Raw genomic sequence first — 25,205 nt, 5'->3', positions numbered from 1 at the left:
TACAGTGGGGATACAAAGTGAATAAATTGTAATAAATAAATGTGCAAATAAAATTAAATTTAAAAAGGGGAGTTAACATAAATAATCAAATCCACAATTAGGTATATATTCACTGATTCTAATAAAAGCATTAAAAAAACCCTTCATATCAGGAAGAAGGTCAGACAGTCTCAGAAATCAAAACTTTTATGTTTCCTGGGTTTTTCGCTTGTATTAAGATAAACTAAGCTTTTATCATTTGCTTGAGTATTTTCCAAAAAAAAAAAAATTATCAAAACTGGCAGAGTTGAAGGCATGAACTCAGCAAACATTCACAGTCTTGATCATTTTCTTCATCACATCAGATGACAAGCTGCCCAATGTGTGCTAGACACATTAATTGCCTTCTGGTGAACTAAATGAATTACAGGGGTTCTCCCCTCTCATAGAATGTGTCCCATGTGGAAAAAGGGGAGCCAGCTCTCTTATGGTTAGAGATGCTGACTTAAAATGCAAGATCTTTCTCAGGGTGTCTTTCAGTCATGTACATCACACGCCACCTAAGTGATTCTTACACATTCTGTGCAGCCTGGACCACTATACAGGCAGCTAATGAGCATTATGTTTAGGGAGAATACACACAAATGTCTAAGGTGGTACATGGGGTTTCATTCCATTCAAAGGCCATCTTGAGATACCTGAGATTAGAATAACTTGAGCAGGTACAGTGAGTGTGGGGTATATAACATGAACTAGCTTTTCAAACCCCACTGTACCTTTCTTCTAGGAGATCCTGTCCTGAAATGCCGAGAACGCTAAACGCCTGACCTTTCCGGCTTTCAGTTAGTTTGCAAGGCTTGTGGATGTGACTAAAGTTTTCTTAGTCAGTCATACATGACTCTGTAAGATTTCTTATGGGAAGAGAAAGTGGGGAAGAGCCGCTGGAGGCTGGCAGCGCCGGAACAGGGCAGCGAGGCTTTACAGGCAGCTGTGGTAATGTCTTTCAAAACTGGTTTTAACAGTTTTACAGACTGCAGTGAACTTAACTGGGTTCCAGTTCTGGAAGTGTTCCCAAGCTCAGCCCACACCTTGGACTGCGGGCAGCCCTTCCACGGATTGTACAGATCACTGATTGCACTTCAGCGGACCCCTTTCTGTTTTTACAAAGGCAATGATGTTTGAAGTAGAATATCATCAAAATAAGACCAGGGTTCAAATTTTGTTTTGTCTTTTTTTTTTGCAATGTCACCATAAACAAATTATGAATTGTTTATGATTCTCCTGAATCTTGTTTAAAGATTCTTCTGAAATAACATTTTTTTAATTCTTTGAAAAGATTAAATAAGTTATTATTTGTAACGTACCCATAAAAGGGTAGGCAGATATGAGACTATTATGTGACAGTTCATGCTAGTTACTGTTTTATTAGCAAATAGTAAATCCCTTAAATTCTGAAAGGTACAACCCAAAGTCAAAGACACTTTTGGAGGGCACATTCTGGTCTCCCTGCAGATGAAAGACAAGCACACAGGAGTGATAAAGAGAAGTTGTGAAATCACCCCTGGGGTTGGATCTGGATCAGCAATCCCAAAGGAGACAGTCTCCTGTCTACCTGCTGTAAAAGTGTGGCTCTTCTGTTTGGGTAATAGCTGAATGTTAACCTAAATATCAGCTTCAAAAGCCAGCTTCAGCTTCACTGATAATGCCAAGGAAGCTAGAGATGCCAAAGCATTTGTTTACTCTACTATGGCGGGGGGAGGGGTGGTGTAAATAGAGAAAGATGGGAAGCATCAATTTCAGAAGCAGACTTCCCAAATGTTCCTCTGGGATCTGCCATCACCCAACCTGTGGCCTTCAGAGAGTTGCTTGATCTTTCTGTCCCTGTTTCCTTGTCTGTAGCATGGGCATAAGAGAAGAAAGCACTTATCAGATGGGTGGAAGATTAGACGGAACTGTCGGAGTTATGTAAGACATTTGATACATTACTTGAGAAACATCTCAAAAATGCTCCAGCTATTATTATCAGTTTCAACCACATATTAAATACACATACACAGTAATACCATTTGCAAACTTGCATGATGTTGGTTTGAGTCAAAAATCTGGATATCATCTTGATTCTTTCCGTTCCCCTATTCCACTACACCTTGTCTGTTATATTCCCTAATACCACAAACAAACATGATTTTGAAACAGTCACTCCTCTTCATTTTCTTTTATACAACTGTAGTTCCACTAAGCTCCTTCTCCCTTACTGGAGTATGTCTATAGGGATATTATAAACAGCATTTTCCCTGTTGTGCTTGATACGCTGGAAACATAAACTGTCACCGCCTGCGTGAAATTTCACAGTACTTTTGGATTACACTCACAATAAGATTTGAACTCGCAACCAATTCTTGCACAATCTACTATTATACTGAATTTCTGTGCCTTGCAAAGCTTTCTCTCTCTACTATGCTCTGGCTATATATACCAGCCTCTTTACATTTCTGTAACATATGAAATACACTTGATCCTCAAGCCCCCTGTACTTGCTCTTGAGTGGCAAATCCTTCTCATTATTCAGAACCTCTTCCTCGGGGAAGCCTTCCAATGTTTGGTTCTTAAGTATGGTTAAATATGACACGTGTAACACAGGCTATTTTGTTGTTGTTGTTTTGAATATTGGTCCCCAGCTGATGGATACTATTTAGGAAGGGCTTAAAGCCTTTGGAAGGCAGAGACTAGCTGGTGAGGGAAGATTACTAAGGACCAGCATTTGAAGCTTCCAACTCAGCCTGTTTTTCCTGCTCTCTGTCAGCCCTGGTGAGAACAGCCTCTGGCATGCATACCCACTGCCATGAACTGAGCTCTGCCGTAATGGGATGGAAGCCCCCGAATGAGAACCAGAGCCATTTTCTCACCGTTGTTTCGTCATACAGTGTGCCAAGCAACACAAGGCTACTAGTGCAGCATCTCAAGAAAGCTCTTCATGTCAACCGTAAAAAGTAATGCTCTGTGTGTGTGTGTGTGTGTGTGTGTGTGTGTGTGTGTGTGTGTGGAGAGAGAGGTGGAGAGAAAGAGACAAGAACTCACTCTGTAAGCAAGAATGGCTTGATAATTATTATGTATTACAGGCTAGCCTTGAACTCTTGACAGTCTTGCTTCAAGTAAATGGTTATTTTTATCCACTTGGTTTTTGCTTACTTCTTTCCACACAGTAGGCAAGCACTCTATCCCTGAGTTACCCAGGGCAAAAACATGTATGAAAACCTAGAAGATACACTCATCATCTGCCCCTTGTGGTGAGTGTATATAGAATGTAGGAGTGAGGGTTTCACCATTCCTGTTCTGCCTTACCCTGCTCCTTGTAGTGTGTACTCTTCCACATTTGTGAGTGGTATGCACTGTTCACCGTTCCTACACAACGCCTCAGAGTTGCACAATGCCAGGTGTGATGTTATAGTCTTATAATATCATCACTTAGGAGTCTGAGGCAAAAGGACTGACATGATTTAAAGTTACCCTGGGCTATGTAATGTGTTACAGGCCAGTAAGACCCTGTATCCAAAAACAAAACACATAAACACACACACCAAAAAAAAAAAATCAATCCTCCTACAATTGAATGTTCTTTTATACAGTGTAGACCATGATACTTGCAACATCTTCATCCACCATACTGAGAATAATCCTAAGTATATGAAATGGGTAAAGAGGAAGTTCCGGTAGTGTTTCGTTCAATCTTTAGCAGATGGTGTCTGCTAAATGGGGTTGAGCTGCAACATCCCTAACCAGTTTTGCTTATCTGTCTCCCACACTCGAGTATATGCATTGTAAGACAGAACTTTCAGTCTTTCACTCTTCTGTCAAAAGAGGTTAGACTAGTGTCAAATTTGAAAAAGCCTTTTGTAAATATTTTAAGAATGAATGGATGAATAAATGAATGAATGAATGAATGTCACAAGAGTCTTCTGACAGTTGGGCATAAACCATGGTCATAGCTCTTACTCTTGGTTTTAGTCACTGCAGAGTTCTAAGATCTAACTATTAATGAACAAAATGCTTCTCTGCTTGCCTTCTGCCAGTTCCGTGGAGACCAGAGGAACTGAAAGTGGTGTGCTTATTACCGTATCTCTGGCTTTCAGAAACAGTATAAAACTGCTAAGTTGGTTTTCATGAATAAGTAACCATTAGAAAAATCCTCTCCTAGTAGATGGTGCAAATACATAGTAAGTCTGAGTGATGGTGGTTCAATCCTGAGTTCTCCTCCTGAAGAAGTAGGTAAAGGTAGCCTAGGAAAGTCACTTTCTTATATTGTTCCCACACAGCGGTATGCAAGTCTCTGAGGCGTCTTAAATTCCATGCTGCTATAATTTTCTCCACATAATGCAAACAAGCTACAATCAATCCAAATTCTTAAAGCAGCTTTTTATTTTATATATATGTGTGTGTGTGTGTGTGTGTGTGTGTGTGTGTGTGTGTGTGTATGCATGTATGTATATATGTGTATTCATGGCCACTCTGCACAGGAAACACACACAGGAAGTAAGACTTCACCCAGGGACAGACACATTTGGAAGTGATAACATAGGTTACTCTTTTAAATGCTAATCACATCCCTTCCCAAAGCTTTGGATGACTCTTAACCTATCTGTCATCCCTACAAAGGCAGGCCAAAAACCACTCATAGGGATGGCATTTTTTTCACTTTGACTCTAGAACAATATTTGTTGCACTTTCTTCAAGGTCATGTGGCACAGTGCTGACGCACCCTCTTATGTGACTTTTTAGACGAAACAGAAGTGGCATGTCATATAACTCATGTTGATACTCATCCCTCCGCAAAAGACGCTTATTTATTGCATTTTCATGCTAATAAGCATGAGTAAGTGAAGCAAGCTCACTTTTTAAACTTTTCAATTTTCAATTTCTTTAAGCTGTTCAATTTTTTTTCACCATGAAGTCTGGGAAACTAAACGTAGCATTCTGTATAATAAGATTCTAAAGGATATTCTAAAGTCATGCATGCTGGAAGTAAAAAGAAGTAGATATTGTATTTGTAATGGATCAGCATAGCTGGTAACAGCAGACATTGCTGCTATCATTAAGTGCTTGTTTGTTTGGGGAAATCGGGTCTCACTGTGTATCTGTGTTTGGCCTAGGACTCACAGGGATCCACCTGTCTCTGCTATCACAGTACTGGAATTAAAGGTATGTAGTGCCACTGGCATTATTAAATGTTCTTAAAGATTATGCATTAATGTTCTAAATAAACAATAATATGATGTTCTGAAATCCATCCTTCTGTGAGACTTTAAGAAAATCACCAATTAATGTAAGTTTAGAAATCAGAAGAAGAAGGAGAAAAATGTACTTCAAGATTTCACATCCCCACAATAAGTCATGCTGGGAAAAGAAGAAACTTTCTCTTATGGACAGGAAAGAGGGTAAGTGGGTAAACCCTCTCAGGATAATCCTTTGGGCTTCTTTTCAAACCAGCTGCTTTGCTGAGGATTCAAAAGAGGGTGGAGGAAGAAATGTAAACATTAGACTGTTTGGGAAGCAAAGAGGCTCTCTCACCAGATGGCAGGGGATGGGGATGGGATGACTTCCTCAGGAAACGGAGAGAGGGGCCTGTGAGCAGGGCATCCAGCTAAATGAAATTAAGACGACATGCTTCAGCTGCTACAGAGTCCCAGTGCCAAGGCTGCCCTGACCTTCCTGAATGAGCCTCCATTGCTCGCTTTTCTCTGTTATCTCCTCCCCTCACTAATGGTCTCTTTCTGGAGGTCCACTGGCAAACTGAGGCAAGAGTTGAACTTTGCCCTTTGTGATAAAAGTTATCTAAAATTTGAAAGGCATGCTGGTTTTGGAACTACTAACTTGTTTATCTGGATTTTGTTTGTTCGTTGCTTGGTTTTGAGACGAAAGTTTTGCTATGTGGTCCAACTCGCCTTGAACTCTGCAGCAATTCTCCAGCCTTCAGTTCCTAAGTATTGGCATGGCAACATACACCACCATACGCATGCCTAAGATACTGCCCTCTAAGAACACATGCTACCTAAAAACATCCCTTCTTGCGAAGCCTTCTCCAGAGACCGTACTCCACACCGACATCATCTCTAATCTTAATCATGGGAATACTGTTCTGCTAAACTCCTTAACCATGTCATCCTTTCGCTGATAATTATCTTCTTGATGGGACCATCCGAAGCTTCTCACACTGTTACAGAACTGACATTTCAGTTTACATGACTCAGAACTGGCATGTGGTTACAACACCCTATGCATGTGCCCTGCACTGGCTACCTAGGGTACCTATTACCTAATCTAAAACATGGGGAGATATTTGAAGGAAGCATGGTGAGTACGGGTAACCTGGGCGAGGTGACACATTTACTCTAACTTTCTTCCACAGCGTTACCACCTACCTGGGAACTGGGAACAGACCAGATGATGTCTGACAGTTATAAAATGAGCTACTTGCTTAACCTCTCTGAACCCATATTCTTCTTCTGTAAAATGGAGCTGTCACATTGCTGCTATCACAGACAGGGCAAATTAGGATACAATGTATGGAACACACTTAACTCACAGTTAAGAATCTGGCATGCAAGATGAACAGCATTAGTTCTAAACTCTAACTAGCTCTTAATTCATCCATATATCTTCAATTATCTGCAATTGGTATTTGCCTTTCAAGCTATTGTGCTATTTCCTTAAAGCAGTGGTTCTCAATCCGAGGGTTGTGACCCCCTGGGAGCTGAACCCCCCTATCACAGGGATCACCTAAGACCATCCGAAAACACTAATATTCTCATTATAACTCATAAAAGTAGTAAAACTATAGTTATGAAGTAGCAGCAAAATAATTTTATGGTTGGGGATTACACAACATGAGGAGCTGGGTCACAGTCTGAGGAAGGTTGAGAATCACTGCCTTAAAAAAAAAAGCCAAGCAGCTGCCCACTGTCTTCCATAACCTCAAGTAGAGTCATTATCATTTCCCTCTCTGAGCGGAATTATGCTTGAACAACATGTGTGTTTATGCAGGGGACTGGTATGCACATGGTTTCATGTGTTTTCATGGACTCTGATGCATACTAATAATATTACTCATTTCTTCCTACTGTCCTACTTACCCTCCTTAATGCCAACAATGTGTCAACTCATGCCTAAGCATAAAATGATTCAGTAGTGCCCAGATCCATGCTTAGATGGAGTGGTGCTGGTGGTGGTGGATGTTTTCCTGAGCCACCAATCATGACTCACTAAAATCTTAGTTCAGGGATGTAGAGAAGCCTGACAACCTAAGTTCAATTCCCAGGACCTACACGGTGGAAAGAAAATAACCCAAGCTTGCACGTCTTCCCCTGACCTCCACACATGCCGCAGTATGCACACACTATATAAATGCAGTAAAATCTTAAAAAAAAAAAAATCGTAGTTCAGTTAACAAAATCTTCACAAAGACTTTGGCACTGTGTTACTATAAGAAGATAAGCAATGTAATTTGTCTTGAAAAGTGGAAAAAAGAATTTCAAATGATTGTAATAGTACTTCTAATATGATTGTGTGTGTGTGTGAGGGGGTAGAAGAGAAAGAGAGAGAGAGAATGAGTGCTCAGGGAGGGAGGAAGGAAAGAATGGCAAATGGTTGCCCTGGATGACTAGTCCTGGAGAAAGACTCATCTGCTGGAAGGGGAGGAGGACCTCCCCTATCAGTAGACCTCGGGAGGGGCATCGGAGGAGATGAGGGAGAGAAGGTGGGGTTGGGAGGGAATGAAGGAGGGGGCTACAGCTGGGATACCAAGTGAATAAAATCTAATTAATATAAAAATAATTTTAAAAAAAGACTCATCTGCTTTGGTAAATGAGTCACTACAGGACCTTTAAGAACATGAGCTATGGTGTGAATACCTCTGTTCATGATGAGAAGATGCTGAAGTAACATTTATTACCTAGGGTGTGGAGGAGATAACCACAGAGGACCTTGACTAGGGTGCTACAGACTTGGAGTTTATCCTGGTACTGCAAAGACCAATGGAAGATTTTGGCCAGGTTAGTCATACAGTCAGCCTTGCCTGGACACCCCTGCGCAGTACACACTAAAGAAAACATCTAAGTTTCTAGAAGCCACCGTCCATTTTGCCTATAATAAAAGGGATACCTTCTTCTGTGTCATGACTACAGGTCAGTCCCAGACAACTGAATTTACGGTGTGAGTCTCCTGTGCTGCCTTTCAAGTTCTTAGTCTGCTTTTCCTGGATTCTCCCTCAAAAGACTAGGGCAACAGAGACCCGTAGGGAAAAGTAGAAACCTTCCTCGGGTCTTTTAAAATCCAACTCTGCTTCTTCATAGGCATACAGGCATATGTATACAGAACACTACCCTATCCATTCCTCTCCTTGACTCTCAAAAACTTGGGTCAGCCTCCTTACGAACATCCATGCCTTTTGCTAGGCTGTCTGTAGTGACACAACCTCACATCACATATTGCCCATAATCTTGCTTTGCTTTTCAGTGAAAACAGCCTTAAAATGACCTAGTGTGTCTTGACTGTTCTCTTCCTTGAGGGAAGGAAATCACAAGCAGACTACAAATTACCGCACTACCCACCAACACCCTACTACCAGCAGCAACAACACCCACCATCCCATCGCCCTAGCACACCATCACACACCACCCCGCCATCACTGCCGGCTACCACTACCACCACGAATGAGAGATTTCTCATCTGTTTTCCTTTGGTTGGACTTTTTGGGTTCGAGCTCAGTTTTACTCTACACACTCTGGCTTGGTGAGTTTAGTCAAAGATTCAGGCAAGAAACCCTTGAAAACGCTTGTGAAGCTGGAAAAGAATAGAAAACAGGAGCTGTTTTTCCTCTCTCACAAGTGCTTTGAACACATTGGCACACCATTAAAGAAACATAACAATTTAATGTTCTGTCAAAGAACGGAATGCTTGTTTACCTGAGCTAATGGATTGATAAAAAGAAACTTGCGTCTGGCTTGGCTGATACAAAACTTATTCCCAGATTAACCTGGACAATTAAGCCCTTAAGCTCCGAACAGAATCACTGGGAAGAGGCTTTTGGTTTACTTCAATTGTACAAGAAACAAAACATGAATGTTTCAAACTGTGTTTCTCCTACATTTATTAAAGTAACACTTAAAAAATTAACAACAGTCAGATGGTGGTGGCACATGCCTTTAATCCCAGAACTGGGGAGGCAGAGGCAGGAGAATCTATGTGAGCTCAAGACCAGCCTGGTCTAGAGAACAAATTCCAGAACAGTCAAGGCTACACAGAGAAACCCTGTCTCAAGAACCAAGAAACAAACAAACAAAAAACAACAACAAAAAAAAATTAACAATAATATTATATCCCAAAACAACAACAAAAAATTTAACTGGAAGCAAGAAATATTTACTTAGGTTTCTGGTAACCAGGCTCTCTCCCTTTACAGTCATTAATGCTTGGAACCACCTTAGAAATTAGACTGTAGCCTCATTTTACAAATGAGGAAAATCTAAATAGTAGAGAAATCGATTGCACCCAAGAAGAGCAACCTCGACAACCAAAAAAAAAAAAAAAAGTTAAAAGGCATTAATAAACAGATATTGAAAATGTTTTTATGACTTGTTTGAAATTTTTTCCCTTACTCTAGGCTCATGACAGTATGACTTTTGCCTCAGAATAGGACAAAAGAGTCTACAGAACACTACCCTATCCATTCCTCTCCCTTGACTCTCAAAAACTTGGGTCAGCCTCCTTACGAACATCCATGCCTTTTGCTAGGCTGTCTGTAGTGACACAACCTCACATCACATATTGCCTATAATCTTGCTTTGCTTTTCAGTGAAAACAGCCTTAAAATGATCATAGCCATCCTACCCATGGAATGAAGACAGAGAGTGCCCCCTGGAAGATCAGGAAGGGACATTACTGAAAGGGCACGGCACCTAAAGTTAGACAGTTCTCCTGCAGTACCTCCTTTAATCCTGTGTTCTTCTAACTGTAAATTACCCCCATCACCTTTGTCTAGATCTGTGGTTCTCAACCTGTGGGTCTCCACCTGGTTGGGGGTGAGGACTCTTTCACAGGACTCTCATGTCAGATATTCTAAATACCCGGTATTTGCATTACAATTCATAATGGTAGCAGAATTGCAGTTATGATATAATGTTATGGTTGTGGATTATCACAACATGAGGAACTGTATCAAAATGTTGCAGCATGGGAAAGGTTGAGAACCACTGATCTAGATGAAGATATGAGGCCTCGAAAAAGAAAAATAATCAGCTATGATGGCCTAAGTGGCTGACAGAGCTATAAGCCTCCTCCTCACTCGTGTTTCTCCTGGGTGTGTGGCCAGCCAACAACAGCCAAAACAGAATTTGCTGGCTTACAATATAGTACAAAATGTGTTAACTCTGGAAGATTTCCTTCTATTTGCATGTTGTAACTAGGGATAGAAAGGGCCTTTCACATGCTAGGGAAGCAGTCCCCAGTTCTACAAAATACTATCATAGAAGAATTCTGAGAAGAATTCATCATACATGTTATTTCTAGATTTAAAGGGAGACTAGAGGGTGCAAAGGGAAGAAACAAAGGGATGAGGGGGAAAAAAGCAAACAAAGGAGGAAGAAAGAGAGGCTACAAAGTCTCATCACTCCATTTTACCTAAGGTTACAGAAAGGTTAAACAAAGACAAATACATTGCCCAAGACCCCACAGCAGCCCAGGGGCAGAGCCAGAGGTAAAACCTAGGTGCTCTTTAACACAGAAGCAGCGCCCTTCCCTCTCTCCCTCAACTGACACCTCTCAAATTAAAAAAAAAAAAAAACACCTAGGAAATTATTCTCTGAATCAAAATGGGTAAAGGTTAACACTGTGCCATCTCCCCTCCCTGCCCCCACCCACTCCTCCATCCCTCACCAAACTCATCCATGTGATCTTTGAAAACAGACCTCCTAGCTTTGGGCACATGACAGAAAAGGAACTTTGCTCTTGGTAAACTCTCTTAAGACTGGATAAGTGCTTCTAATCTTCCCTTGCGGTCATTTGGGGCTTGACGATTGGTTTCTGTAAGAAATGAGGCATCACTACAGACGGCCACTACGCGATGGCTTCATGCGAATATAGTAACTTCACTGGGTGTTTAATGTTCCCTTTTTGCAAGGCACTGGCTCAAGTGCTTCCTGTGGATTGCTTCTTTTATCCTTCACAGTCTCCTGAAACGTGCAACTGCTCACTCTGCTTGACAAATGGAAAGACCGGGACAGAGGGAAGAGCAGAGCATCTGCTGTCCTCTGCTTACTGAGCCTCCTGTTTGCTGTGCACTACACCGCAAATTACTTAGTTCCACGCCAATACTGTTGCTAAAGATGCTAGAACAATTATCTGTTAAAAAAGTTACCGCTTTGGGCTCAGGTCAGTATAGCGCGTGCTGTGCAAGCATGACGTTCTGAGTTCAGATCCCCCAGCAGGCACATAAAAAGCCAGGCACATGCAGTGGACGCTTGTGATCCTGGGGCATGGTTCTAAATCTCTTTATATTATTTGTATTGTGGTCTTTGTGGAGATGGTATGGAACTCCAAAGCAAAGGCCACAATACAAATGAATTACAGACTTAAATCCCAGACATTATCAATCATAAAGGCATTTTTATGAGTTTCCTTATCTGATTGTGGAGATTTAAAATTGTCTTCAAAAACCTTGGAAATAGGGTCAGAACAAATTGTCAAAAGTAATCCATGGAGCATCCCTCTCCCTCCAATAAATTATCTAGAACTGTAATTTTAAAATATTTAGAAATATTTTAAATTTTCAAACGCTACTTTATTTGAAAGACACCAAGGTTTCAGATCCATCAAGTAAAAGGTTTTTTTTTTTTTTTTTTTTTTTTACAGTTTACCACAGGCCTCCCCTATAACAGTCGACGGGGCACTGGGCAGTTCCGGAAATGGGGGTTGGAGAGCTGCCTAGGAAGGCCAGGATCTCTGACTTGCAGGGCACTGTTCAAACATAACCATTGACACTTGAACAGCACGGAGGGGCTGGAATCGAAGCAAAATTTCCACTTAACTGGACGTTTACCAACTCTGCTTGCTTTCAGGTTCCCTGGTTTAAACAGAAATGGAGGAGCAGCGGGTGGAGGAGGGGGAAGAGGAGAAGAAGGAGAAGAGGAATGAGGATTGGAAGGAGGAGAGGGTGGAGGAGGGGAGGGAGAAGGACTAAGAGGGGGAGGAGGGGCAAGAAGGAAGAGGAGGGGAAGGAGAAAGACTGGACTGGCGGGTGGGGGAAATGAAGAGGAGGCTGCAGCAACAGCCAATCAAACCTTACAAGTTACGGTCATTTCCATAGCTATGGGGGGGTGGGGATGAGATGATTAACTTTTAAGAAACAAGGGCTCGTTTGGCCTTGAGGTACCAAGACTGTGTAACACGTGGTCACATAACCCCATGGCTTTGGGGTTGTTGTACACCGTAGTGGAATTGGTATGGCTGAGGACTGTTCACAGAGGCCAGAAAGGAAGAGGAGGGTCCAGGGCCCCAGCATTCCCTTCGAGAGCATGCACTGGATGATCTAACTTCCTTTCCCTAGGTCCACCTCCCAAAAGCTCTACTACTTCCCGATAGCACCACAGCTGGCGCCAGGCCTTCGGCACCTTGCCTTGGGGGAACAAGACCATAGCACAGGTGGTATCTCTAAGCACGTGCGTAAATGCGGGTGTGTGACAAGTCATCGATTTAGAGGAGCCCAGTCTCTAGAATTCAACAGGTGTGGCTTCCACTTCTAAATCCTTAGACTTCCTTGCATTCTTTCCCTGTTAACCCTACGCAAATCTTCAGAACCCATCTGAACTTTGCTTTCTTTATTTTGAAAAACTCAGTGTTGGCAAAGGCTGGAATAGGGTCATTGTATGATGTGCGTCAAGATATTTTTGCTTGAGAATCTTGCATAGTCTGTGGCTCAGTGTCTTCTTCATAGTAAGATCAACGCACGCACGCTCTGTTAGTAACTACTCTTCCTATCCTTAACCAACAGACTGCTCTTTCACTTCTTAGGCAGCGGCTCCTCTGGGGTACCGCTCACTGAAATGGTAATATGTGAGGTGCCAGTCGCCAGACAGCTCCTAGCCTCCCATTTGATTGTCCCATGAAAACTCCCTGTAGTTATTGCTGCCCATTTAAATATGGGGAAAGGAAAGTTCTGAGAGGAAAAAACAAAACCGAGTGAGGGTCACAAAGGCAGTAAGTGACTAAAGCAGTGACTAGTCTCATCCTTGGCTCTTTTAGCTCTTACAGTCTCTAGCAATAGAGGATGTGGTCCGTAGAACTAAATGAATCGCCTGCCCACTGGAAATTATTCCTGTAAGTGGTGAGCTAAGCCGCCTCTACAATTATCTGCACATGAAATGAGTACTATTCTTTAAAAATTCAGTATTTTATTTTTTTAAGAAAGAAAAGCTTTCAGACAGTTGCGCGAATAGTCAACAACCTGAATCAGACATGTGTTTACTTCACTGTGCACTGACTGAGCATCTAGCATGAGGCATTCTGCTAGGCAACAGGAACTATGACTTTTTGTCCAAATTCCATTACTGGCAGCCATTTGCACTATCTGAGTCACATTTGCTTTTTATTTAGTGTTCCTGTAAACAGAATTGCTATCTCCAAAGTAATGAATAAGTCACACTAATGTACTTGTTGAGTCACACTTCATCTCTTTGGGTGACAATAATGGCAACGACGCAAATTCATTGAGAAACTCATTAGTTTCCTCACCTGCCAAATGAAATTTAAAAAGAAATACCATCCACCTCCCAGAAAAAAAAAGGTAAATGAGCCAGGCAAGGTGGTGCATGCCTGTAATCCCAGCACTCCAGGAAGCAGAGGCAGGCGGATTGCTGTGAGTTCCAAGCCACCTTGATTTACAAAGGGAGTCCAGGGCAGCCAAGGCTACACAGAGAAACCCTGTGTCTAAAAAAAAAAGTAAATGAATTAATTAATTATGGATCTACTTTTAGAAAATAAAGCAACTTTATAGCTTCACATTTTAATTCTTTACATAGGTTATAGTGAATTTTGATCCTTCAAGTGGAGTTATTAATATGCGAGCATGTGCTCAGAAGTTTGTGGCCAAATCCGCTTTGTATTTAAAAGTCTAATTGTTTAAAATGTTGAGGCATATAAAGGGCTTAGAATGAATCTGCTTTTAACTATGAATGGCAGATTTAAAACTAGCTATAAGTATTAAAAAGCTATTCCTGATTTTTAAAATTAAAATTCTTCACAGTGAAATGTACATTTTCATGAAATTAAACTATCTAGCTTAGTAAATTACCAAACAATTCTAAGAGTGGAAAAAGGTTTCTACTGTCTTCTAAATAGTGTTAGGGTATCTACTGGTATGGCTCTTAGACATTATAAACATATATAAAGGGTTTAAAATACACTCCTAGGAAGGATTTAAGTTTTTAAAAGACAGAAAGAGAAAAGCTATGGAAATTGCATTTCTACACAAAATTAATGTCTTCCAAGTATTAAGCACTCCATGTTAATGCTCTCCCTCTGATTGGCCCCTCTATGACACTGCAGTAGCCCCCACCTGGGGTCCACCTGGAGACAAGGAGTGCCAGTGCTCCCCTGTGCACTCACACCCCACAGCAGGAAGAGCCTACTAAGTGACAGAAAGCACACCAAAGCTCTCTGGTAAGGCCTACAAAACATACTCTTTTTGAAAGAGTCACAGATCCAGGCTAAAGCAGCCAAGGAGGTCCGAGTTGGTCGTGAGAACTGGAAATGTCTGATGTGTTTATGATTTCAGAGGTGTTAACGTGTGAGGTGACACTGAAGCATAAATAAAAGCTCCGCATAGGACTCCACAGATCTCTTCTGCAGTTCTTGGGTTTCCCAGATCATATTGGAAACCTGTTCCTGTGAAAACATCTCTACTCTCCCTTCCCAGGGCTCATCCAGCTAACATTCAGCAGTGACTGTGCATTTCAACAGTGTTAAGATGCGGCACAGCCACAGCGCAGATCCCAGGAGGTAGCAAAACCTTCATAACAGAAGCACACTTCTCTGTGAGCTCTCTTCTTCCAAACCCAGGAACTGGTGTGTTCTCATGGGGTAGTTGCTGTGAGGATGGGGATGGGGAGACCCAGAACACAGCAGAAAACTCATCACAGTGGAGTTCCTAGGGACTCTCCAGAGGCACCAACCACTATACAGTTTTGAGTTGGCAGCAAGCTTGACTCTGCTCACTCAAACACACACAAACCGGTAATGAGACATGATTCACCCAGGAGTTTAGTAAGCACACTGAAATGGAAATGGTCGCTTGCTTCAGAGGTTTCCCATACATCAAGGTGAAAAGGAAAAATAATGTTCTAAGCTCCCACGGGGCTTTTGTTCCTAAGATGGACTGCTGGTGGCTACACAATAATGTGTGTACAAAGCAAACCAAACCCCCGACCCCCCACCCCGGGCCAGGCTGTGCACTTCCCCCCAAGGTTTACACAGGGACACAGTTGCACAGCAGAGATGCCCTTTCTGCAAAGATGACGCAGACTTGCTTTTCTATGTGGGTTCCGTGGATGGATGAGTTTGCCTGTGCTCCTTTCACACCCCTTTTCGAGGTCACCCTAGAGAGCGAAGGCATTCTTTGCAAGGCAACCAGGAGATGTTTCAGCTGTCGTCTGTGTACAGAGAACACACAAAAAAGGGCCACCTATTCACTCCTCTTCCAATAAAACCAGGCTCTAATCCACAGCACTCAAGAAAGCCAAGCACAGCCAGCCGCTACAGGTGCAAGTCAAGTGCTAAATCTGCATCCAGATGACCAAAGGAGAGCTGTGCTGTCTTTGTTTTTTTAATTATCTGGAGTATTGCCTCAATTGTGAACTTTCTTTTAATAGGCGACTCATTGCGCTCTGGCAGCACTCAGAATTGAGCATTATTGCCATCTCCATGGCATAAGTTTCAGAGGAATCTCCAGTCTCTTGGCTGCAGGAAGGTCCAGCTGGCTTTTGAATATTCTGATGTCAACAAGGAGAAGCGTGGCTTTTGACATCTAAAGAAAATCTGCCTTTGGCTATAGTCCTGTATCCAGTATTAACCAAGGAAATAAAGTTGACATGGATTGCAGGAGAGATGCCCTGGAACCTGGTAAATGCTGAGGCAAGCAAAGACTTAGCGAAACACCACAGAGCTAGCCTTCCCCCAAGGCTCTCTGCTCTGTCCACCTCTGTGGCCTCAGCTGTTGCCTGTCATCTCCAGTATCTTTTCAGTATTAACTTGTGGATAGAGGCCACAAGAGACTCTGGACCAGGGTCACACGCCTGGAGACAGAACAGGTGCACAGCCTCTTCCTCTGGTTCTCTGTACTCATGATATTTTCTGCCACATCAGCCACTGGTCAGGCAGACACGGAAGACACTGTCTCAGAAAATGCATGTCCTAGGACTGTCTGATTCTGTTTCAGATTCTTCCTCGCTCAGAGTACTCGGAAGATTAGGAGAGAATAGAGGTCTTCTTCAACTACAAACATCATTTTTGTTTTAAAGAAATAACAGGCAGGAGGTGAAAGAGCAGTCTAAAGGTAAATCTGAGGGTCTTTCCCTCCCACGGGTTCACCGTCATCCTAAAGCAACAGCGATATGCTTATTGTTTTCACACAGAAGCAACAGCCATATAAATCTCAGAACCAATGGAGGCTCCCAGGTCACCTGGCTCAACCTTCTCCCTTAGTGTCTTAGAAGAGAAAGATACTTAGAAGTAGAGGCACTTAGAAATAACCAGTCTTATTTTCCCTTCCTTCGACTGAGGAAACAGGTTAGGAAAGGTTCAAATAATTTCCCAAAGTCACACAACTCAGTATTCAGGTTAAGAAAAGAACAGTCTCCTAATAAGCAAGCCTGTGTGGCGGCCTAGAAACAATCAGTAAAATATAGCCAGAGGACAGAGAGTAACACAACAGTCTTCCCTTGGATGACACACATCACGCTTTTGAAAAAAAATATAAGAAAAAGAACCTGGAGGCCTAATTATATGAAAAGCATTCCACCTTCTCTTTTCTTTCTGGATAGACTGAAATAGGTAGGGAAGGATAATGATAATGCCAGCCCCAGCCCCGGGTAAACAGTTTTTAGTATGCCCATAATTAAGTGAAAAGGCAAAATATCTTGTGGCATCTTTAAATCAGCAAGGCTGGAGTCGGTGGTTTCCAGGAAGTAAGTCTGTACACAGCCCTGAATGGAGAGCACTGTTCAAGAGTCTCATCTGGGCGTCCTCTCTCATCACACAGGTGACTGAGACCAAAAGCGGAATTCCTACAGCCTCTGGTGAGTCACGTTCCTGAACAGAAAAGAGATTTTTTTCCTCAGAGATTAATATCCTAATGTCTTACCCCAATTTACAGATGGCAACATTAAGGTGGATGAAAAAAGGGGGTCCCCAAACTTAGATAATGCAGGGAGAAATATCACTGATTGTTGCCTGGTTAGGGCAATAAAGAGTAAATGAATGTACATCCTCACTGAGAAAAGCAATTACAACATCAAGCTGACCAATTCTTCTTATTCTAAGGGGAGACAGACTTTCAGAACCACAGAGGATGAACTTAGCACAAATACACAAACAGGAAACTAAATCAAACGCGTGCTCCTGCTTTCCGTGTCTCCCCTCGTTCTCTCATTCACTTTCAACTTGAAAGAAAAGTATAGTTAGCTTCCCATTCTCAGGTCCAAACACAATCCTGGTTTCTGCACATTTGCAGTTTGGCCCTGTGTTAAGGACAACTGTTAATCAGATGTCGGCTGGTAATGAAGGCCAGGCACTGAATTAAAGGATCCAGATTTAGAAAAGCTTGCCTCTGCTTTCTCCTTAGAGATCATTTTCCTCTGGCTTTTTAAACTGGTGGGAAAGACAATTCTCAGGGATGTATTTCAGACTGTACTAGTGAGCTACTGTGCAGGGACAGAAACTGTTTATCCCCTTCAGTCCTTTCAGCCACCATCTGAGAAACATCTTTATAACGATTTTACAGACATCATACAGATTACAAAACGGAAATCCCAAGATACCATTTGCCGAAGGTCATTCCTCTCACAAGTGGTGAAACAGAAATCAGAGCCTAAGTGTTCACAGGCTAGAGCTTAGGGTCCTCCCACTAACAGTATTTTAGGTGCTCCACCAACAGGGCAGGAGAAGAAAGGGAACATGAAAGAACACCCAAAGCTGAAAGACTAGCTATTTTGGCAGGAATTTTATTTGTAATGTTACTTAAGGTGCTGGCAAGATTTTGATCAATCACCTGTCATTAAGCAACAAACATTCACTCACAATTTGCTATCTTCACCTCAACAGTTAGACATAAATAAAATTTAGCAATTTTAATTGGTTTGGCACTGACTTTTAGATTTCCATATGGTTATTTTCCGTTTTATGTTAAATGTAATCGACTTAGCACTTGAGTCTGAAGGTCTTGGCAGAAATGTATCAATTAAAAGCTACATAAATTAGAACTATTGGAAGCATACACTGCAAACTGAGTGAATGCAAGGACAAGATTCTCAAATGCTCTTTTCACAAATATGTTAATTTATCTATATGGTAACTGCCATTGTAACTCAAGTAACAAATATTTCATAAACCAAAAAATGGAGGATCTTTTTCTAGTAGAGTAAAAGCTAAAATGCTATTTGTTTCCTCCCCGAGTGCTTCAGTGTTCCTAAAATAGACCTTTCTGCATTGTTTTCAAGACAGATCTTTCCTGTCTCAGTATTTCTGACACTGACAACACTCACAGTAACTCTAGAAACCTGTTGGGGAGCTAAAACATGAGGCATAAATACAAGCACCTTCAACTGACCACACTTTTAACCATCAGTGGCGTTGCAACATGGCCTCTCATTGTAATGTAACTATCAGAACCCTGTGTTTTTAAAAGTAGCTGATAGCAGTTTCTAAATGAGAGATGCAATTTTCTCTATATACCATAAATTCCTACAATATGGGGGGCGGGGGAGGAGAAACAAAAAGAAATCTCAAAAATACAATACATATTTTCCATTACAGACTTAAGACATAATTTATTGCTCTGGATGTCTTCATGACTGTCACTTGTGTACTTATTTCCCAAATACTCAAGTACACCACTGCTACCAAGTAAATTAAGGAGTCATCCATCAAGCCCCAAGTGGCTGCTGTTAGAATTTTCACAATTATTTAGCTTCACTGAAGACTCAAAAGGCCTGGTGCTCCCAAGATTCTTGTGAAACTATATAATTTTAATTAAAATCCTTTCAAATGTTATCATTAAATTCTTTTTCGTTTATTGGGTCATGAGAGCATATTGAACAAGGAGGCTATAAGGGAAGTTGGTATTATTCCCATATTTACAATAGACTATTCAATAACAATAGATTTTCCTCCCACGCAAAAAATAACATCAGATTAAAAAAAAAAAGCCTGGATCCTTCCTAGTGTCCATTTCCTACACTTGTACACCAGGACCCACACATGCAGAGTTGTACAGAAAATCTCTTTGCAACTCTTGGATTCGAAGATTTGACAACAGGAAAGAGAATCTGATCCCCTCCTTCATTGCAATGGATTATTTTTATTGATTTCGTGCTGTTTCCTCTGTCCTCTTTTTCAGGGACAAGACTATGAATTGCTAGCCGTATCCTTAAAAGAAACCTTGAAGGTCATTAGATCCCAGACAATGAATGCCTTCATTCAATGAGAGCACTGCCCTTTTTGCCTGCAAACCCTTTATCAGCAGCAAGTTCCCCCCCAAAGGGCCTGCACTTTAACTTGGTCCCAACAGGTCACATTTCTAAAATACTTAGTCGTCTCAAATATCTCTGGTCGGCAGCACTGAGTCACGAATGCCACTGCCACAGTGTTTCAGGCTGGCTGGACCTCTTTCTAGTTTTCAATGGAATTATTCCATGTAATCCTATTTACACAGCCATTTAATCAAAGCGAGGAAGAAGATTACACAGCTCGCCCTTGTTTTGCAAGGAGGGTGCAGGGATCATCAATCCTACTGACTCTCAAAGTCACTCCAGAGCACATTGCTCTGCCATGGCGTGTTGGACATTAACCTCGTCTGCCTCCTGTTTTCTTGTTTAAATAAGAAGGTTTGAGCTCCCTTCCTGCTGCTCCGTTCAGAGACACCACCATTATTCATGTGAGCGGATGCTAGTATAAAAAAGAAATAGGTACCCCACCCTTGTTTATTATTCCACAACGCAGAAGGCATGTACACAGCAAGCAATCACAGCGAAACTTTTCTTTGTTGAAGGAATTCGTTAACATCCGCATCTCGAGAGCGTAGTGATCTCAGGTGTGAAGTCTGGAGTAAAAACTAGCCTGCGCGCAGGGGCGGATACCAGAGTCCCATTTCTCCCCCAGCCTCACAGACTCAGGTCAGCGCTCTAAGGAGAGCACCTCCGGCATGCCAGGCCACGCTCCCTACCGGATCCCTTTCCACACTAGGGAAAGGTGCTTTATTCTTCCTGTTTCCTGATGGGTCAGACTCCCGCCCTAGATACCTTCTTCAAATAAGACATAACACCAGTAACCAGTAACTTAATGAATTATTTGCAACACGCTGATGCTTTTAACAAAGCCGAAGATGAGCACCCTCGGATCCCATCCCCTTCCATCTATTTCAGAAATTTCAATCACCTATAGAATGGAGCGGGGGGGGGGGCGGGGGGAGGCGCGGGGGTTGGGAGAAGGGCTAGGGGTGAAAGCGCAGCTTTACCCAACCAACTGCAGATCAATTCGGAAAGGAAGAGCCATAGAGAGGTAACAACCGCGAGGATAAAAAGAACTACAGAGAAGAATAAGGTGACTTCAGTGGCTCTTTCTAACCCCTAGCCAGATACGTGTGTCAACGAAGAAAAAACGTAATTGTACCCCCGGGCCATGTTTTATGCATAAAGAGCAATTTAGCGACCCTGGGCATTATCTCAATAACTATCCTTAGGAGGTGCACATTAAAAGAAGGGGGGGAGGAGTTAAAAAAAAAAAGAGGAAAAAAAAGAACTTTTACTGTTTTGTAATGGAAGAGGGTGTCGGCGGTGGGGAGGTCCTACTACTCCATCTAGAGCTTTCCGGAGGGCCCACCCAGAGCTGTGAACCCGGCCGACTTCGCCGGCTGCCAAGTTTCCCCCGCCCGCCGGGCAGGTGCTGCACCCCGCCTGGCGCAGCCGCCGAGGAGCTCGGGGCTGGCTCCGCTCCAGTGGCTGCACTCGCGTCCGCACCGCGTCCCGCGCCCACCTGGGTACGGCACGGATAAAGCCGACTGCGCGAGCGAGCGAGCGAGCGAGGGTGGCGCGTGGGAAGCTGTTTCATAACCTCCCCGAATCCGCCGGGAAAGACCTCCCGTGCAAAAGCAAGCCTTCCCCGTGATCACTCGAACTCCCAGGCCGGGGAGCGAAGGCTGCCGCCGCGGCTGGCGACTGACAGCTTCAAACTTCGCCGCCGCCGCTGCAAACTTGCCAGCGGCTCCCTCTCACCCCTAGCACTCCCCAGCTCCCGGGCTCACCCCCTCCCTCCCCCGGGCGGTGGCTGCGGCTTGCTCACGATGCCTGCGTCCCCCGCAGCCTTCTGGCTCACCCGGCGGGCGCAGCCCCACATGGCCCGGCTGCCGGTCCCAGGGCGCGCCGGGCTGCCGGGGGCTCCGGGCGCCGATTTTCTTGGAAAGCCTCCGAGCTCCTCCCGGGCGTGCCCTACTCACTTGTGTCTTCTTCATAAGGAAAGGCAGCGCTGCGATCCAGCCCAGGCAGCGGTGTGGCGACTCCGTTTAGCTGTTCTGGAGCTCCAGCATATTGCACGAGCAGCGGCTGCAGATAGTTCCAGCATTGGGTAGCCCGAGCGCAGCGCCCCGTCTTCAGCCGTTGCTTTCCCGCGGCACGCTCGGTCCCAGAGACACGCTGCGAGTGAAGCCCGGACGGCTGCGCCGCCAGCGCTTTTTATACAGCTCCCGCCCGCCCGCTCCGGACACGCCTCCTTCCCTTCCGGAGCCCCGGGGAGGCCCGCAGCGAGTCGCGGCGGGGCAGGGAGACCCGGGAGCGCGCTGGAGGGCGGGGATCGTCCCAGAGGTTGAACAGATCCGGCCTCGTGCGTCCCCTGCCCGGGTGCTGGCCAGAGTCCACCGAGGCGCGAGGAGTCTCGGATGCGGCCAAGCAACCTGCAGTGGCCGCCCGCGCAGAGTGCTGGGCTCCGGCAGTCCCAGCAGGCTCACCTCGCCCCGTCCGGGCACCCGCGCTGCTCCTCGAGATCCGGAGAGGGTCCCAGCTCTGGAGCCACGTGGTGGGGCACACCTGGTTCTGGGCGAAGACTTTTTCTCTGCCCGGACTCGGGGAAATAGAACCAATAACAAGAAAGTTTTAATTACAATCCTTGTCTTAGCCATTCTGAACCAGTCTATTTCCTTCCTTCCTTCCTTCCTTCCTTCCTTCCTTCCTTCCTTCCTTCTCTTCCCTTTCCTTCCTTTCCCTTCCTTTCTTTTTTTTTCTTGTTTTTTTTCGCATCAATTACTTTAGTGACAAAATTATTGACGCAGGGCCAAATATTACTTAGGGAGGTGCTATTTTCAACAGTTTGCTATGGTGCTTTCAGAAAACAAAATTGAAAGAAAAAGACTAAACTTGTGGGTTGTTCTCACAGCAGGGGTTTTAAAAGGTCTTTTTTTTTTGGTTAGGAAAGTTTGTAAAATGGAAAAGGTAATGGAACAGTCATAGTGATAGCTCACACCATTATGCGATGGATGATTTATTACATACTAGGTGTTGTACAAGAACTATGAATAAATTATCACTTTCCCGTGAACCTAGTGTGTAAGCCTGGTGTGTGTTTGTGTGGGTGTGTCCCATTTTACAGATTAAGAAAGAGACTCAAGAGGTTAATGTTCCCAAATAGTCAAGTAGCAGTGATTCAAATCCAGAACCTTGCATATACTGCCTTAAAAAAAATATGACAAACAATAATGTTCTTGATTTTCCAAAAGCCCTTCAATATTTTTTACACATAACTGAGGAATAATTTTAAAAAAGCATATTGTTATTTTTATAAGGAAAATACTAACCCAATATCCCCATCAGTAACCTTTTGAAGCAAGTGTGCTGTATAAATGGGAGTCCAGGCATTCTTATAAGAGGGGAGTATTCCAGTTTGGCTTGATTAGTTCCGTTGTCATTGTAAATAAATAAATAAATAAATAAGTCAAACTCACTGTCCTACCTGCCTACTGCTGCTGCGAGAGGTTAACACGGATTAAGTGGTGTAAATCATCACGCTTTCATCTTAGCGCTGGGGGTCAAAAGTCCGAAATGCCTCTTGTTGAGGAAAAACCAGCGGTTGCCAAGACTGCATTCCTCTAGGCAGGCTGAGTGACAGAACTCCTTGCCTTCCCAGCTTCTAAGGCTGCCCAGGTTCCTAGCACACGCAGCCACCTTTATCTTCAAAGCCAGCAACAGTGAACTAAGTCTCCAATCAGACAATGCTTACTTCTGGTCTGCCTCCCTATGGCACTTCTAAGGGTTTAGGAGATTGCATTGGTTTACCTGAGTAATAAGAATAATATCCCCACTTTAAAGGCAATTGTTTAGCAATCTGAATTCCACTGGCAGCCTGGATTCTTAACGGAAGTGCTAGGGAACATAAATCACGGATTCCAAGGGCTAAGAGGTCTGCTTCACTCATCTGCAAGTTTGTCGGGAACAGAGTGGAGGTTAATCTGTGCACCCTGCGTGGGTGCTCCCACCTGGAAGGGTAGGTCCTTCCATTACCAGATCATTAAATTTTGGTGTGGGAAACCAGAAAAAAAAAGCTAAAAATATTATACAACTAATTTTTACTTTCAACCAAAAAGTTGCAGCAAACCATTTTGACTAGAAGAAGCAGGAAGGTTAAAACAGTACCAAATACAAACACATTGGAAAATCTTAAAATAAGGGCTCCTCCCTGGTAATCCTGGTCTTAACACAGCCCTTCCGTGTCTCTTCAGTTTGTCAGACAGAATCTTCCAAATACCTGCTGTATGTACAAAAGATCTTTATCCCTACAATTTGCACTGAGATCTAAAGAGATGACTTTGGGGAAGTTTGACTTTTTTTTTTTTTTTTTTTTTCAGATTCCCCTTCAGACTGTAAGGATTTGCCTCCGAGGTTCAAAGCCAGGCATTCAGAACCACAAGTACGCTGAGATGGCTTTAAGTTCATGAACTTGTATACAACATGAGCGTAGGCCAGAACGTATATTTAATAATGTAACAGATCAACAGAATGTAAAAATGATTTCAAATTGATGCTTAAACTTTTTCTGCATAAACTGTCTTTATTAAGAATTAGTACAAACAATAGCTGGGCCTGGTGGCACATGCCTTTAATCCAGCATTTAGGAGGCAGAGGCAAGTGGATTCCTCTGAGTTCCAGACCATCCAGGTCTACATAGTAACACTTTGTAACACATAATGTGTTGAAGGAGGAGGAGGAGAAGCGGGCAGGAATGGATACAAATATATAAAATATTAAAAAGAAATGCTTAATCTAAATAGCTGGGGCATAGCAAGTGTTTTCCTCCATTAAAGTTACTTTGTGAGGCTGGGGACTTAGCTCGGTTACTAAAACCACTTATAGCTTTACCAGGGGATCCAAGTTTTGCTCCCAGAACTACTAAGTGGATGTCACTCCAGTTTCAGGAAAGCTAACCCCCTCTTCTGACCTCTACGGGCACTGCAAACAAGTAACACACAGACATGCATATATATTAATGTGAATAAACATAAATATTTTACAAAAAGATTATTTTTATTTGAGCCAGCACAATGGCTTAGCAGGTAAGATGCAGTGCAAAAGCCATGACCTGAATTAAGTCTCTGGAATCCACGTAAAAGTGGAAAGAGGAGTACATCATCTCTACAAAGCTGCTCTCCGTCCTCGGTGTGCATTCGGTAGCATGTGTGCTCTTCCCCACACAGTGTACACATACGTGAATAAAAACAATACAGGAAAGCATTTAAAAATTATTTTGAAGTCAAGTATTTACATTTCTCAAATGCTAATCACAAATAAAAATTTGCATGTGTATAATGTTCAACATGATAGATATGCATAAATATATACATAAATATAAATATATACATAAATATAGTGACTTTAAATTGTATTTAAACTTTTACTTTTATGGGTGTTTTTCCTGCACGTATGTCT

At 43.0% G+C, this 25,205-nt stretch overlaps 1 protein-coding gene across 3 annotated transcripts in view; it reads right to left on the bottom strand.

Moving 5' to 3' along the window:
- The window catches only part of Kitlg (KIT ligand), an 87,697-nt gene extending 65,750 nt beyond the window's left edge, over positions 1-21,947 (bottom strand). Inside the window, exon 1 of one of the 3 annotated variants that reach the window (XM_060377960.1) lies at positions 21,731-21,947. In XM_060377960.1, coding sequence (XP_060233943.1) covers positions 21,731-21,745 — 15 coding nt within the window. In that variant the 5' untranslated portion in view covers positions 21,746-21,947. The remainder of the gene's footprint in view (positions 1-21,730) is intronic. The other 2 variants (XM_021654635.2, XM_021654634.2) reach the window with 2 other exon arrangements.
- Positions 21,948-25,205: the final 3,258 nt, after the last annotated feature.

The sequence above is a fragment of the Meriones unguiculatus genome, chromosome 2 (assembly GCF_030254825.1).
Source record: "Meriones unguiculatus strain TT.TT164.6M chromosome 2, Bangor_MerUng_6.1, whole genome shotgun sequence".
Taxonomy (NCBI): domain Eukaryota; kingdom Metazoa; phylum Chordata; class Mammalia; order Rodentia; family Muridae; genus Meriones; species Meriones unguiculatus.
This window is presented reverse-complemented; position numbering and strand designations above follow the sequence as displayed.